Genomic DNA, 15,314 nt, shown 5'->3' with positions numbered 1-15,314 from the left:
CATAGTTTTAAAAGTAGTTCTAAATATAAAAGAATAGCAAAGTTCGCACCACAACTACAACAATAACGGCACAGAGAAACGGTATGGTTGGAATCACTTTCAGAACGAACATTTTTTTTTTTTTTTTTTAACTGAGTGATGAACGCTAAAAACATTAACAGCCAATCAGAATCCATCCTGCTTTAATAGCGCGAGCATTTAAAGAGGCAGACGACATATCCGCTGCTAGTGTGGACACTAATAGTCATCGTTATAGCTATCTTTATAGTTGTCGTTCTTTGTGTGAAAGGGCCTTTATTCTAAATAACCAGTTAATATTTTCTTTATTAAGTCATGCATGTATTTGAAATTTCATTGGTATTTTATTAAACTCCAACTGTGTATTGCTCTGCTTTTTGTAAATGAACAGTGTTTGTCTTTCATGCTAACAGTGACAGTCATAAAGTATTTCACAAATGAATCATCTGCATTGTGGAGCAGTTACTGCCCCAAACCCTAACCAATAGTGTTTTGTGAGGCCTTTCTGAGCACAGTGGCTCTTTCCAAGTGGAAGACTTCTTAATCCAGAATAAAATCCCTGCACTTATTCTACAATATTATAAAACTGTTGATATAATCGCCTTCAACAAACTGAAACATTTCACAATATTACTTTTTTTTTTACTGTATTTTTCATCAAACAGATTGAGCATAAGATACTAATTTCACAGACATTTATTTATTTATTATTATTATTCCAAACTTTAGACCATCAGCGTAGCCTATATGTAACATGCTGGCCTTCAGAGGTGACCGTGTGCAGAGGACACACTGAGTGCATGCGAGTGTTCATTTCTCTGAGTGCAGAAAGTGAAATCACGCTGAATGAGTGTCAGCTGACTTTGGTCACAGGACTTTAGGGAGAGCATCTCACAAAAACACACCCGATCAGTGCAAGACTTCAGATTCCACAGGCACTAACCCACTCTGAACTGCTATCATGTTTCTTCTCTCTGTTTCTGTGTTTGTGCACAATAATTTCTGTGTAACTAATTCAGCTTCATCAGGTGATGTTCATCTCCTTTTCAGTTGGTAAATGCTGAGCCTCGGTCGACCTGTGTTTGCATGAGGAAATAAGAGCGTTGGTTTTGTTCAGTTTTGATGTGAATCCTGTCCTCAATGTGTGTGTAACTTTCTCTGTTTCTCTGTTGGGTTGATTTGACCTTTAAGCTCCATGTTTCATGTGTTAGTGATTCTTCTTCATGTTGGTGACCTCAGTAAGTGAGTTTCCTCTGACCGGCCCTATGTGAGGGCAGTATGTGGTGGTTTCAGCGGGGGCTTTGTGCTCTACCGGTGGCTCTGGTTACCTGGTCATCTGCTACGTTGCTCATCTCTTATGCCACAGCGGTCGTGTTGGGCCATGCTGACCTGCTCTTTCCATACATAAGGTAAGATCCTGAGAGATTGCCGCTTTTTCAGTTTTATTTGTACCAGATGTCTATGAGGAGTCATGCATCATTTTAAAGCTGAACACAAAAGAATATATTTTGAAGAATGGCAGTAACCAAACAGTCAATGGGATTGACTTCGATAGTATGGGGAAAAAATACTATGGAAGTCAATGGTCTGGTTGCCAACATTCTTCAAAATATCTTCTTTTGTGTTCAGCAGAAGAAAGAAATTCATACAGGTTTGGAACAACTGGAGGGTCAGTAAATGATTGACAAAAATGTAATTATTGGGTGAACTATCCCTTTAAGATTTAAAAATAGTCAGTGAGAAACATTTTATGGAGAGCAACCTTACTGAATGAATTAGGGTTGTCAAGTATCTGTACTTCAGTACCAAGTCTATACGAAAATGTTACAATTACAGCCTTTTAATGTATTATTTACTAATTTCATTTAGTTAATATGCATTATTTTCAAGTTGTAAAATATGTTTTAAAAAAATTATTAAAACAAAACCCAAAACCCCAAAAATATGGACAAATCCAATCCTTGGTTACAATGTTCTAACTATATTTTTTTTAACCCAAGTGTGGGTTTGTCCTTATTTACAACCTAGCATTTTTTTAAAGAAAAATTAGTAAAAAAAAAAAAAAAAAAAACATGAAATTTGGCTGGTGTTTGTACTTACTACTGAAATTTTGGTAACGTGCCAATCCTAGAATGAAACCCTGGAATGTATAGGGTGAAAAATCGTGCATTTTATAGCATTGTGTGTATTCACTATATCACTATACTATATTATAGTATAGTATTCACTTTTAAGAGTTTGATGGCTGTAGATCAGAAACATTCTGTGAAACACCACCTTTTTCTTCCAGATTTAGTTGACTGATTCAAAATCTGTTTTCATTTCCATCTGTCATACTTTGCCTTTCTCATTTTGCTTGTAGTGACACGGGCACTGAGGTTCCTGAACGCTGTGTGTTTGGCTTTATGCTGTCAATCTCAGCTTTCTTAGGTAATGCCGTGCATCTTTTCCACTAGAGTTCTGAATTTTTGCTTCAGATTGCTACCAAAGGGTTTTAGTTCACATTTTGTAAAATGTTCTTACAGTTGAAGTGTTGATGTTTGCAGCGCAATATGTGACCAGAAGGGTAAAAATGATGGTTAGTTTTGTCAGTTACTGGTTAGATTAGCATTCTGCCTGCTTTTAATCAGACACAGAGATAAAGTAGTGCGTAAGATTACATTTATTTGAATGAATGAATTATATTTATTTGAAATCATTATCGAGAGATATGAGAGATTAGTGTGTGAATTACCTGCGTTTTTTCAGTCTCTCTCTATTAACATCGCAGCTGTGAGTTTAACTTCAAAAACAAAACCCCGTCGTCACTGAGAAATATAATGTAGCGATACAGTAGCAAAGCTATTTTGTTCCACTTTATTTTGATGCTCCACTTTAGACATTCTACTAACTAGAAGTAACTTGTCAACTAACTCATTGGTATGTGTATGTGACCCATTAAACGGTTTTATTGCACACCTTCCAGCCAATCAGAATCGAGTATTCAGACAGACCATGCAATAAATAACTTTATGAATTTTATTTTATGTTTTAGTATAGTACAGTCAAATGAGTATAGGCTATAAGAGAGAGCAGGGATAATTGTAATCCTTTTAGGTTATTACTAATTTATTGAGAAAATGATCCACCTAAAACTATGAAATGTTGCCTCAAGCATCTTTGACATAGTAACAGCTCAATTATAACTTAAAGGGATAGTTCACCCAAAAATGGAAATTCTGTCATCATTTACTCACCCTCCAGTTGTTTCAAACCTGTAAGAATTTCTTTTTTCTGCTGAACACAAAAGAAGATATTTTGAAAAATGTCTGTAACCAAACAGTTGATGGACCCCATTGACTTCCATAGTAAATTTTTTTCCTACTATGTAAGTCAATGGGGTCCATCAACTGTTTGGTTACAGACATTTTTCAAAATATCTTCTTTTGTGTTCAGCAGAAAAAAGAAATTCTTACAGGTTTGAAACAACTGGAGGGTGAGTAAATGATGACAGAATTTCCATTTTTGGGTGAACTATCCCTTTAATGGAGTCGGATAAAAATGAACTAGAATTTACCAAAGCAGATTCATTCATTGCACCCATGCTTTGTAAATGAAAAAGCTCACCAAAATGATTACAAAATTAAATGTTTTGTTTAAAAATGGAGACAAAATTATTAGTATTACAACTTTTTTTTGTAATACTGCAACCAAATCAGGCCAAAAGTCAAGTCAAGTCAAGTCACCTTTATTTATATAGCGCTTTTTACAATACAGATTGTATCAAAGCAGCTTCACATTGATAACATGAAAAAAATACAACAAAGTTTGGTTCTAGAAGAAAATTGCATCATCATCCACCCTTAATAAGGCAGATCAATAATATCACAAAGCAAAAAGCAAAACACATAAAACATATGTAACTTCTAAAGGGGAGATAACTTGAGAATTGTGTATGTTTGATTTATTTTTGTCCAAAACTAAAACCAAAGATGTTTTTAAAAAACGTCAGCGTGGATATTTTGGGAGGATGTAGAGAACTGCATCATTTCCGCTTTGATCCCATTTGTGTGTTTGCAGGATTGGGCACCATGTATGTACGATATAAACAAGTTGAGGCTTTAATCGCGGCCTCTGAGTCGGGCTTACAGCTGCTGAACTACACAGGCCTCCTGATGGGCATCTTCAGCACTGTAGGGATGTGTGTTGTGGCCAACTTCCAGGTGAAACCCACACTTTTGATTCTATGTTTAATATTTCTTTCTCTGAAACTGTCAGTGTAATGTGTTTTTTTAATTATTTCAGAAAACAGATATGATATCCATCCACCTTTTTGGGGCGGCGTTGACCTTCGGCCCTGGGACATTGTATATCCTGGTTCAGACCGGCATGTCATACCGCATGCAGCCGCGTTTCCATGGCAGAGAAATTCTATGGGCACGTATGGCTGTGGGAATGTGGACGCTCATTAGCATAATTGCACGTATCCTTTTCCTCAATATATGATTGTCTGTATTTATTATTAGCCAGTTGTGCCAGTACTTACACCTGTTCTGCTTCTTTAACTAAATCTGTCAGTTTTCATATCCTCTGTGCTAATGTATGACGACCTGCCTGGTGTGGATGTCACTAATAAGTTACACTGGCGGCCAGGGGAGAGAGTAAGACAGATGATGCGCTTTACTTTTAATATTTCAAATATACTACCTCATCACAATAAAACACGAGTCGCATGATGATGCTCCAGAGCGGTGTCTTCGAAAGCCTGGTGAGAAATATAATAATAAATGCATCTCTAGCACAGTGAAGGATAGAGGAGTTTATCATTGTGTGGGGTGCCTTTTAAGCTGCTGGTGTTGGTGAGCTACTTCACTGTGAAAAGTCATTTAATGCTTTGGAGAATATTGCAGAATGGCTTGCTTTCCAGAAATGAAAAGTTATCTGAAGAGGAATGATCAGATGTTATTTTTTAACAAGACAATACTCCTGCACAAATTGCAAAGACAACCAAGAAGTGGCTTGTTCTCAAGCCCATCAGGCTCATGTTTTGGCCTGGTCAGAGTCTAGACTTGAACCCTATAGTGAATATTTGGTCACTCACATTAAACTCAAATGAACTGGGAGACATATTTCAACTACTCATGAACTATTTGAAGCTGTAAAAATTGGGTGTAACAACACCGTTGACCAACTTCCTGTAAAAAGCTGTCTGCAAGTTTACCCACACACTCACAGCTTAAAAAATTCAAGAAAATAAAGAGGAAGGCTATTCCGTGCCAAGTTCATTTATCTACAGTATTGGTGCAAATCTTGTTAATCAGTGATTTAAGACCACTAAAAAAAAACACTAAATATTTTGTCATATTTGGCTTGGTCCCTTTTTTCCCCCCCCAGGAGTGTATAAAACTGATTGCTAATGGATATGTGTAGATGTAAATGCAAACTGTACTGTATTTTAGGGTTTTATACCACACCAGGTCAGTGCTTCAGCAGAGTGGTCTCTGGCATTCTCCTTCATCTGCTTTTTCTTCACGTACATGCGTGATTTCCAGGTATGATCACCAGTTCATAAGTTTAAGTCATCTTCTCATACAATTTAAACACATACACACACTGTATGTTAAATTCTGTATATTTTTGTCTATATATAATCGTAGTTTAGCATAAAGTTTGAACAAACCGTGTTTTTGACCAGAAAATCACTCTGAGGGTTCAGCCTGTACTTCAGAGTAACCATCTCTACGATTATCCTCGCTATGAAGAGCGAGAGCACGTGCATCATGAAGAACGCTCTCCTCTACTGGCTGGTGCCATTTGACAGACACTCTGCCACCTTGCGTCTGACATCGGACACTGCAGCCGACATTCACTGGAGGTCTACTTCACAAATCTGAATGTTCCCAGAGAAACCTTTCATGTTCACGAGAAGCTTCTGTAATGATACATTTTCTCGCCATGCTTTTATGTAATATTTTGAAAATATCAAGGGAGACTTTTTCCAGGTATAAATATTTGACACAAGTTGTATCAGCATAGTTACATCACAAATGTGAATAATGCGAAACAATCACTTTAAAGTAAGTGTTTTTTCCTTTTAATTTTAGAATAAACACATTGCAAATTTGGACATCTTTCAGTGCTTTTACAGTAATTTGTGATGATCTATATGGAGATGAAATGTTCAATTTAATTTCATAGACTGAATCTGTGGTTTCCATTTAAAATGCATTTAGAAATGTATGTTTTTCAATTCAGCATGTTTCCACTGGCTCAGTTTCTGTAACATTGGACATTCTAGTCTAAACGTTTCTAGCTAAAACAAGCCTTACATACATAAATACAGCAGCTTATCACAAAATAATTACCCCCCGAGACCCGACAAGACCCCAACACAAATGACAAACAGCAGTAAAAGTCTGACAAATCGAACACATGAGAACATAAATAAAAAATAATCTGACATTAAATTCTATCTACATTCCTTAAAATTATTTTACTACAAACTGATGTATTTCACACAAGATTTACAAGCCGGTACTTTGGTGAGAGCTTCCACTAGTGTTTCTTGACTTTCTCTCTCATCTTTGTCTGGTATTCAGCAATCTTTTTGTCAAAAAACCCTGGAAGGAAAGGAAAAATAATAACTATTAAGTTAATAGTTGTATTATTATTATTACATATTTCATTATTATTCAAGATCATTTTATATTGGAACCATCCTCTTCTCAAGCAAAATCACCTTCTTTGACAAAATGACACCAGAACATTCAAATCTGTGTTTGCGCTGCCGCTGAGCCAGAGAATGTATAGGTATGACCCATGTATTGGTGTGAAACAGCTTCACAGTCTTTTCAACCACACAGTTTCTGTGTTACAAATATTTATATTATCACAGAAGTACTGGGATAAACGTTTATAGTTTGGATATAAACACTGATGTCTACGGAAGCGATCGATTTAGAGCAAATCACCTTTTGAAAGTAACTTGGCACTTCAAAAAATGATTGTATCAATTACATCGTTTCACCAGTAGGTGGCGACAAGTGACTGTTAAATGTATTCATCACTGAATCATTCATTCAAGAGATTCGTTCAAAAAGGCTGATTCTTCCAGTACTGAAGTATTTACGTGAGAGTCATTGAATCATTCATTCAGCCCGTTTTAATTAATAATTCATTCAGATTAATTAAACATTTAAAATAGAATGCAATAGAATTTTGTCAGGACCTCTATTAAAACCCTCTGGGCTTCTTCGTATAATAGTCACACTTAGCTTCCTCCCGCCCGAAAACGGGCGAAGCCTTAAAATCTTACTTTACTTTTTCCCAGGATAACCAATCAAATATATTTTTGTTCTATAATGTTTTCTGATTATTATTTAGAATTTTTAGAATTTTTTATGATAGTTTGCATTAATTATATAATTTTTATTAGCTATTTTTTCCATTAGAATTAATATATATATTTTTATTTTATTTATTTTATTTTATTTTTCAATAAATGCAACATTTCACATCAAATTAGAGTGCAGGCCTAAAAAAAAAAATTTTCAAGTGAGAAGAGCGCCACCTAGTGGCTTCAAAATTTATAAATTTGTGTCATGTCCTATAACCGACTATAGGCGGCCTATAGCTTTTTTATTTATTTATTTGATTTATTCCCATTCGGAAAGAAAACAATTTATTACTAATCAACCACTGAATGGAACACCACAAATTATATATCATTTTAAAGCTTAGGATCTCAGCTTTTTAATGCATCTAATTACATTTATTAATTCCTAACGAGTGCTGAGTAATCCCTCTAAAACCAAGTGTACCGCCAGCAGGCGCCACCTAGCTGCGAAAATATTCATTACCATATTTTTCAAAAATCTTGCCTTGATTAACACAAAGTTGATGTCATTTGAAAGCTTAGAGTCTGAACTTTACAGTGAATGTATCCACTTTGAAAAACTCTTAAGTATTGCTGAGTTATTTGCTGATAAATAGAATTTCTTTTTTTTCATAATCTATAAAATAATGTACTGCAATGTGTCAAAAACATCATACAGCTCATGAAACATTCTCAGATAATTGAAAATGGCACTTCATTTTTTACAGCATATTATTACAATTAAAATGAGCCCAAAATTAACATAATCTATTGCTTTTATGACAAGATATTCTTCATGGAGAAAAAATTGCCCATGAGGGGGTGTCAAAGACTGTACAAAAAGGCTGTCTCTTTTCAAAATGCTGTAATTTTTGATTCCTTTATCCAAAAATTATTAATTTTTTATCCAGATGCAGCTAACATGTAGGGGGACTTCACTAAAAAAGAATTTTCCTCCTACCTTATTTCCTTCCTGAGTTATTCCATGACAAATAAGAAAGATATGCAAAATCATAATAAAAATTATATATATATATTGTCTTTTATCCGCCGTTTCTTGGCAGGACAATGTCCAAATGTAATGTAATTTATATTTTCAAAAAATTTAAAAAGAGTTCTTTCAAACGATACCTACCTTTTGACTCTCCTTGCTATAGTTTTGGAGTTATTATGATTATATAATTTTTATATAGTTTGGGGCAAAATTTGCTGTTTCAGTCTTACCAGTTCATTTCTCTCTGTGTGTGTGTGTGTGTAGGTGTGTGTAGGTGTGTGTGTGTGGGGGGGAGGGTGTCTTTTTTGCACTCTTGATGTTCTAGAGTGTCACCCCTTCATTGCTGAACACTTTTTTTCAGCACAGTGGCTGATCTGTAGCTTGTACCACCAAAAGTTTCTCTGAGTTTTCCTATTTTTTCGTATTTCCCATTCATTTCCTATGTCGCCCGTTTTCGGGCGGGAGGAAGCTAAGTGTGACTTTTTTTTTTACGACCCTTTAACATATCAGAATCATCTCCTTGATTTTTTTGTGTGTTCATATAGGTAATAAAAGAAAAGTCACCAAGTTTCACCCCCATCCGATGAAGCAAAAAAATTAAACAATTCGAAACGTTCAGGTTTTCGCCCGTTTTCGGGCGAAGAAGCCCAGAGGGTTAAATTGCATGATATTTTGTTTAGTTTTCTGTTCAGAATCGTGGGAGAATCATGACCTCTGTTTGAAATAGTGATGTTCAATTTATCCAGAATCGTGCAGCTCTACTCGCAGTGTGACAAATATTCCATGTGGCCTCTTAATTAATAGGTCATAAAAAGTAAAATAATAATTACAAAAGAACTATCAATAACTACTAATTTACTGATCACTGCTAATAACAGTAAGCCAAAGGGGTCTCACCTGTGCCGTCCTGAGAGACGGGTCTTTGTTCCATTTCCTGAACGAAGAGGTCAAACATCTGCGTCTGTACGAACTTCTTTACAAACCGGCGCGTGTTCTTGGATTCAATAGCTTTACAGAAATTTGCTTGATGGAACTCGCCCCGCTTGTCTTTGCCATTCCGCACGATGTGTTTAGCGAAGTGGCCGACAGTCTTGATAAAGAAAGGCAGGAAAGCTTCTGGGACCACTCGATTCAACTCCTCAAGACCTGAAGTGATGAATGACACAAATACATGGACTATTAGTTTTAAATAACCGTGTGAGGAAAAATAAACCAGATTTATACATTGTTATGAGTGGATTATATGCAGTTTCTGGGGTGCAGTTGCAACGTTCTGGCATCTCTTGCGGCTGTGTGAATATGCAACTACAAGTTTAATCCTTTTGGTGTCCGCTATTTTCAGAAGTAATATTAGCGTTTAAAGTGTGTCCGGAAATTTCCAACAAACAAAGACAACAGAGGCGCAGTGTTTTGTTTTTCGCTCGTAACATTTTGTCTAATTTTTGTCATAACAAAATCACTTGTAAATATTGCAAGTTGTGGATTGCGTTTTTAGGCTTATTTACAAAAGGCTTATTTGGGATAACTTAGGCTTGTTTGATGTGGTACGTATTTTGAGCTTATTTGTTAGACTTATTTGTTAGGTGCTGGGTTTTCTAACGAGATTAGGCAACACTCTTTAGACCGTTATGTATTTGGTAAGATTTGGTAATTCATGTCTGTAGCACAAACCGATGTGGGTCAATTTTACGCGCCACCATCCACACTGATGTGTTTATTGCGTCTGTCACATGACAAGCGAACGAAGAACTCGTCCGAAATCGAACACTTCCCTTCTATATAGTATGCGAAAAACAGTAAGGCAACTGAGCATTATATCCTAATACATAGGCTGCGTCCGAAATCGCATACTCTCTTGAGTAGGTACTTATTTTGAATGAGTAATTACTTCACAACCGCTAACAAAAAGTATGTTCTATATAGTATGAATGTGTGTAGTATGAATGTTTTTGCCTACTCTTTTATGAGTACTGTGAATTCGGACATACTGCTCTTGTCACTTACTGTATTTTGCCTACTATATAGTAGTGAAGTATGCAATTTCGGATGCAGCCATAGTATTCGAAAAACAGTAGGCGAAAAGTTCCCAGATGACCTACTACTTCAAATTCAAATGTAGTACCTACTCAGAGTCTCAGACAGTACGCAATTTCTGACGCACCGTTGGGGTTGAACTAATCTCACATGTTTTTCATAATTTATCTTTGGCTGCTTTATAATGATTTCCTAACTTGAAATATGATCAAAGATTGCGTATTTGGACAGAAATTTCATATTGAAAATATAACATAAATGAACGAATTTACTTGAATAAAGATCAGTTTATTTGTCTGAATGTGATTCAAAAATCAAGTTAGTAAAATGATCCAGTCTTCCCATCGCATGTACGAGTGATTGAGCACTTGAACGGTCCACTAGATAGTGTGTATGCACCAAACATTTTCATCAGAGCTCATGGTCAATGTCTTATTAGGGGTTCATCCAAATACTTAACTGACAAAGTCGGTATGAAACGAACGTTGCGAGTCTTTTCTTCCCTGTTGTGATGTACATCAGAGTGAAACAGCTTCTCGAACAAGAAAAAATGTAGGGTGGGACTTGATTTTTGTCCATCGGGAATTGGGAATTGATTTGATCATTGAATGGTTGTGGTTTGCTATTGCTGTGATGTCATGTGAGTGACAGGTTCACACGTCCTCGCACCAGTAAGAGGGAGGGGAAGTTATTTTGATTAAAGGTGCCCTAGAATTTGAAATTGAATTTATCTTGGCATAGTTAAATAACAAGAGTTCAGTACATGGACATGGCATACAGTGAGTCTCAAACACCATTGTTTTCTCCTTCTTATTTAAATCTCGTTTTTTGAAAAACACCCCGGAAAAATAGGCGAATCTCCACATAACACCGACTGTAACGCAACAGTCGGGATCATTAATATGTACGCCTCCAAAAATTTGCATATGCCAGCCCATGTTCAAGGCCAGGCGGAACTTCGCAGCCGAATCATCGTCCGAATCATTTTTCTTCGAGAGACATCATGGCTTGCAAACGAGCGAAGCATGGCAGTTGCTCAGTGTTTGGATGTACAAATGAACACAAAGGTATTTTTTTAGTTCCTTCATCCGAGCCTCTGAAGAACCAGTGGGTTATGTGCATGTCTGATGAGTAATTGTTCAAGTTCAGACAGATAATCTTTCTCTCAAAGTCGTTCAATACTGTTTATGCATCAGTAAATCAAGCCAGTGACTAAACGATCAACTTCACGTCGTTTCTCTTAGCAGGATGAAAATAATCTTACTTAAACTGTGATTAATATACAGATAGCGATCAAAGAACAATCCCTTTCCAGTCGCCCAAGCTGTCAATCACACAGCGCGAGTTTATCTGGACACTTGCCAAAACTCGTTATGAAATCAATGACGCTGTTACACTGCACAACGAAGCTCTTACTGTACGTACATCATGTTTGCATTGGTGAAATCATTAGTGAGAGTGCAGAAACTGCGTTGCAATGATAAGATCTTCATTCACGTGATCAACAGGCTTACACTGAAGTCTCACAGCAGCCAATCACAGCAGTGGGCGTTTACACTGAAGTCTCACAACAGACACGCCCCTTCAAACAGAGCGTTCAAATCAGAGGCTAAAATCAGGCTAGGAAAAATGCCTTTTATTTCTAAATTATAACAAATTTTGATCAAAAAACATACTAACATTATAAGGGCCCCCCAGGAAACATTCTAAAATAATAAAATAATCCATGCAATGGGACCTTTAAAGATTATGATGGCACATGAATGAATAACAATAATAATAATACATTTTTAATAAATAATGCAATATTCCATAAAAATAAGAACTGTCAATATTGACTTCATGGTGACGTATGAGCAATGAGAAAAAAAAAAAAGCTTGCTCAAGCAAACTCCACTAAATATAAACAAGGATACAGAAAAGTTACTTACTTGATTTCTCATTTTTGGCACTGAGGGCCTGCTTGATTTCCTCTTTGAGTTTGTGAGGTAATATTGTGTCCTCATCTCCCATCTGTTTGGAGAAACATTTCAAACACAGTCACCCACAATATATTCATCAGTCACTTTTCATGGCAACAAAATAAAAGATGTCCTCTATGATGTACACATGAACTTACACACTTGATAAATGTCTCCTTCCTGCCTTCTGATAAGTCAACAACAAGCAGCTGGGTGAGTAGATGAATTCAGATGTCAGCTTGCAGGGTTTGAAATGTGAATCGCTTGTAATGTTTTACCAGTGTCAGGAGTCTGGTCACTCACCTCAGTCTGGTCAGTGACCTGATCTGCGAAGCGTTTCTGGACACCCAGCAGATACGGTGTGGGTGCCATGATGACGTCAATTAGGATCTCTGGAACGATGGAAATGAGCGTGTGCTGCCAGATGAATGGATGCAGGAGAACAGCAACTGCATGGATGACCTGAGACAATGTCCTGCAGACACATCGTATGGGTTTGATCAATGTTATACATATAAATTGAAGCGATACCTAAAACTTGTGTGTGCATGTATGTTTTGTTTTCGTACCCGAGCTCCTCGGCGATGAAGATGATCCTCCGCTCAAGTACAGCAGCAGCAAAGACCTTGAGCACCGCCTCATCTGACAGGCATCTGAACAATGTGCTGAAATCTACATGCTCCAGCCAGGAGTCTGTCGGACGAGTCAAACTGATGATCTATAGAGAGAGAAATGTATACTTTATTATAGGTAGATGTTTTATTATAAAGAAAGAATATAACTGCGCGCACTTAAAAGTAAATTTTTCAAAAATAAACTTAAGAGAGTGTTTCTTTATAAAGTATTTTTCCTTAAAGGAGCCGTATGTAAGATTGTGGCCAAAACTGGTACTGCAATCACTTTCAAATTACTGTAGAGCAGTGTATCCCCTCCCCCTCCCCCTGACTCGAGGTTTCCAGATAGGCTGCAGGATCCAACACGAACGTTTGTAGCTGCAGCTGTGGTAACTAGAGCTGAGCTGGCAACCCGGATACCGAAACACTACTGACTTCGTGATTGGTAGATAGGTGGAGGGTGGCGCTTCAGGCCAAAACACAAGATGACAACATCAACATCAGTTGAGGGCTGCAACTTCACTTTTTAAATGACAATATCCTGGCTGTACTACTGTTGTTAGTGATATAAGTATTTGAAATGAACATGATTTCTTAATGTCTAGTGACATATCAGGGCCATTTTATGATTAATTGAAATACATTTCTTACATACAGCTCCTTTAACGTGCACCTCCAAATGGTGTGTTTGCTTCAATACTTTGTAAAAGGTTTTGTTTTTGTTATAAAAACAGTGTTGAGGCATAACTAAAAGTAGTGATGCTACTAAATTAAGCATTTTTTGTGACATTGTATTTGTGACTTGAGGCAAAAATACTCAGATTCGTCTTCAGCAAATGTGTTCTGATGGTTTACCCCAATGAACTGGTACAAAATGATCTACTGATTCATTCGAATCATTTCTAAACAATGTTTTTGTCACTGTTTTCAATACAGTAATATAAATTGGGTTAGATTAGTTGTATATAGTCTAAGCTGTTTTAAGCCTAACTATTTTTGTGCTGCGCTAAATAAAACGTTATTTTTAAATAAAAAATGTATGTCTGATATGTTATTTCATTTAAAGAAAATTGCTTTTATGTAGCTAACTACCTTTACAAATTATGAGTACCCTGAATTTTTCAAGTTAGTTTCTTGCCGATGGATGGATGGATGGACAGAATAGATGACAGACAGATAGACAGAGATAGAACGACAGAATAATATATCACAAATAAATATGTTATACTAATGTAAGTTATGTGCAGATCACTTGAATGTAGTGTTACATAGAAAATGTGCTGGAGGAGAAATTTAAGCAGAACCAAGTCAAGTTTGTACAAGGCATGAGGGCATACCTGCATGAAACAGCTCGTCTTTGACCCTTTGCCCTGAGCTATTACGTCACTTACTTTAATTTCCTGCAGCTTTGACAAAGCAGAGGAGGAGTGTGTTTGTGTATAGCATGTCTCTGCCTGCTTCTCTGCTTGTTTGGAATTAGAGATGTATTACTTTACCCCTCTTTTAATGTACTGTAATTAACTGTAATTACTGGGAAAAAAACATGGTAAACCAACTTTTATTCTCTTGCACAATTTTACACCCTCGTTTAATTTCCACTTCCTTTTTGGTTGGAAATGATTGACAAATACCAGTTTTTCAGTCTATGCTGTTGACGCAACTGCTGTAAATACAGTGGAAATGGAAAGTGTAGCAGCTTCTGGTTTGCTCAACTTCACTTCGATATGTAATTTCTTGGAAATAAACACATTGTTTGTGTGAGTCATTGTTCAGTAAACGATTTCAGGACTAAAGTGTGGCAAAAAATGTTGCATTGATTACATATTTTTGCTGGCCAACGCTGAAATGAACATCACCCTGGTTTCCTCGACAAAAAAACGATAGGATTTTTCCACTGGCTTTTGGGATACTGTAAGAAAATACGGTCTGTCACTAACAAAAGCTTCAGATTCTTGCACATTTTATTCATTGTGATAATCTTCACAAATTAATTTTAAACCATAAATACAATCGGAAGAAGCCAAAAGTTAAACTTAGGCTATAAACTAACTACACCACGGTCACATGACACTAAGTTTCCGCCGACTCTTTCAGTCTTAGTTTAAAAACATTTTCCCTATAAATGTTCTTGTTATAACAGTTTGCAAGAGCATGATTATAAACATGTAACAACAAGGCTGTAAAAGTGAATGAGTTTTCCTGTTCGGCTGATGACGTTTAATGTCCCTGACAGCCTCTAGTCTCATTTAGACACTTGTAAGCAACTGCCTTTTTCAAGACACGTAAAAGCTTTAAAAAAACATAAGTGGGCATTACTGATGTATTTTATATAGTAGAAT

The 15,314-nt window shown here is 36.4% G+C and overlaps 2 protein-coding genes across 6 annotated transcripts in view; one reads left to right on the top strand and one right to left on the bottom strand.

Moving 5' to 3' along the window:
* The first annotated feature begins 925 nt into the window (after window positions 1-925).
* Window positions 926-6,129, top strand: dram2a (DNA-damage regulated autophagy modulator 2a). Of its 3 annotated transcripts, none has more exons than XM_084388577.1 (8): window positions 926-1,071; window positions 1,230-1,427; window positions 2,381-2,448; window positions 4,078-4,220; window positions 4,303-4,480; window positions 4,576-4,658; window positions 5,457-5,549; window positions 5,693-6,075. In XM_084388577.1, the coding sequence occupies exons 2-8, from the start codon at window positions 1,297-1,299 to the stop codon at window positions 5,813-5,815; spliced, it is 819 nt and encodes a 272-aa protein (XP_084244703.1). In that variant the 5' UTR covers window positions 926-1,071; window positions 1,230-1,296; the 3' UTR covers window positions 5,816-6,075. The 3 variants fall into 3 exon arrangements, with proteins under 3 accessions (XP_084244703.1, XP_084244702.1, XP_084244701.1); XM_084388576.1 differs by having other exon boundaries at window positions 940-1,046; window positions 5,693-6,129; XM_084388575.1 differs by having other exon boundaries at window positions 943-1,427; window positions 5,693-6,122.
* dennd2da (DENN/MADD domain containing 2Da) overlaps window positions 6,076-15,314 on the bottom strand; it is a 23,553-nt gene continuing 14,314 nt past the window's right edge. For 2 of the 3 annotated variants that reach the window (XM_084388570.1, XM_084388571.1), the window contains 6 exons: window positions 12,931-13,079; window positions 12,665-12,836; window positions 12,520-12,570; window positions 12,332-12,413; window positions 9,264-9,512; window positions 6,076-6,617 (listed from right to left, as the gene is read on the bottom strand). In XM_084388570.1, the coding sequence (XP_084244696.1) occupies window positions 6,553-6,617; window positions 9,264-9,512; window positions 12,332-12,413; window positions 12,520-12,570; window positions 12,665-12,836; window positions 12,931-13,079 (768 nt within the window). In that variant the 3' untranslated portion in view covers window positions 6,076-6,552. The remainder of the gene's footprint in view (window positions 6,618-9,263; window positions 9,513-12,331; window positions 12,414-12,519; window positions 12,571-12,664; window positions 12,837-12,930; window positions 13,080-15,314) is intronic. The other variant, XR_014625370.1, reaches the window with a different exon arrangement.

The sequence above is a fragment of the Rutilus rutilus genome, assembly GCF_951802725.1.
Source record: "Rutilus rutilus genome assembly, chromosome: 19".
NCBI lineage: Eukaryota > Metazoa > Chordata > Actinopteri > Cypriniformes > Leuciscidae > Rutilus > Rutilus rutilus.
The sequence above is the reverse complement of the archived record's forward strand: the minus strand, read 5'-3'. Positions and strand labels throughout refer to the sequence as shown.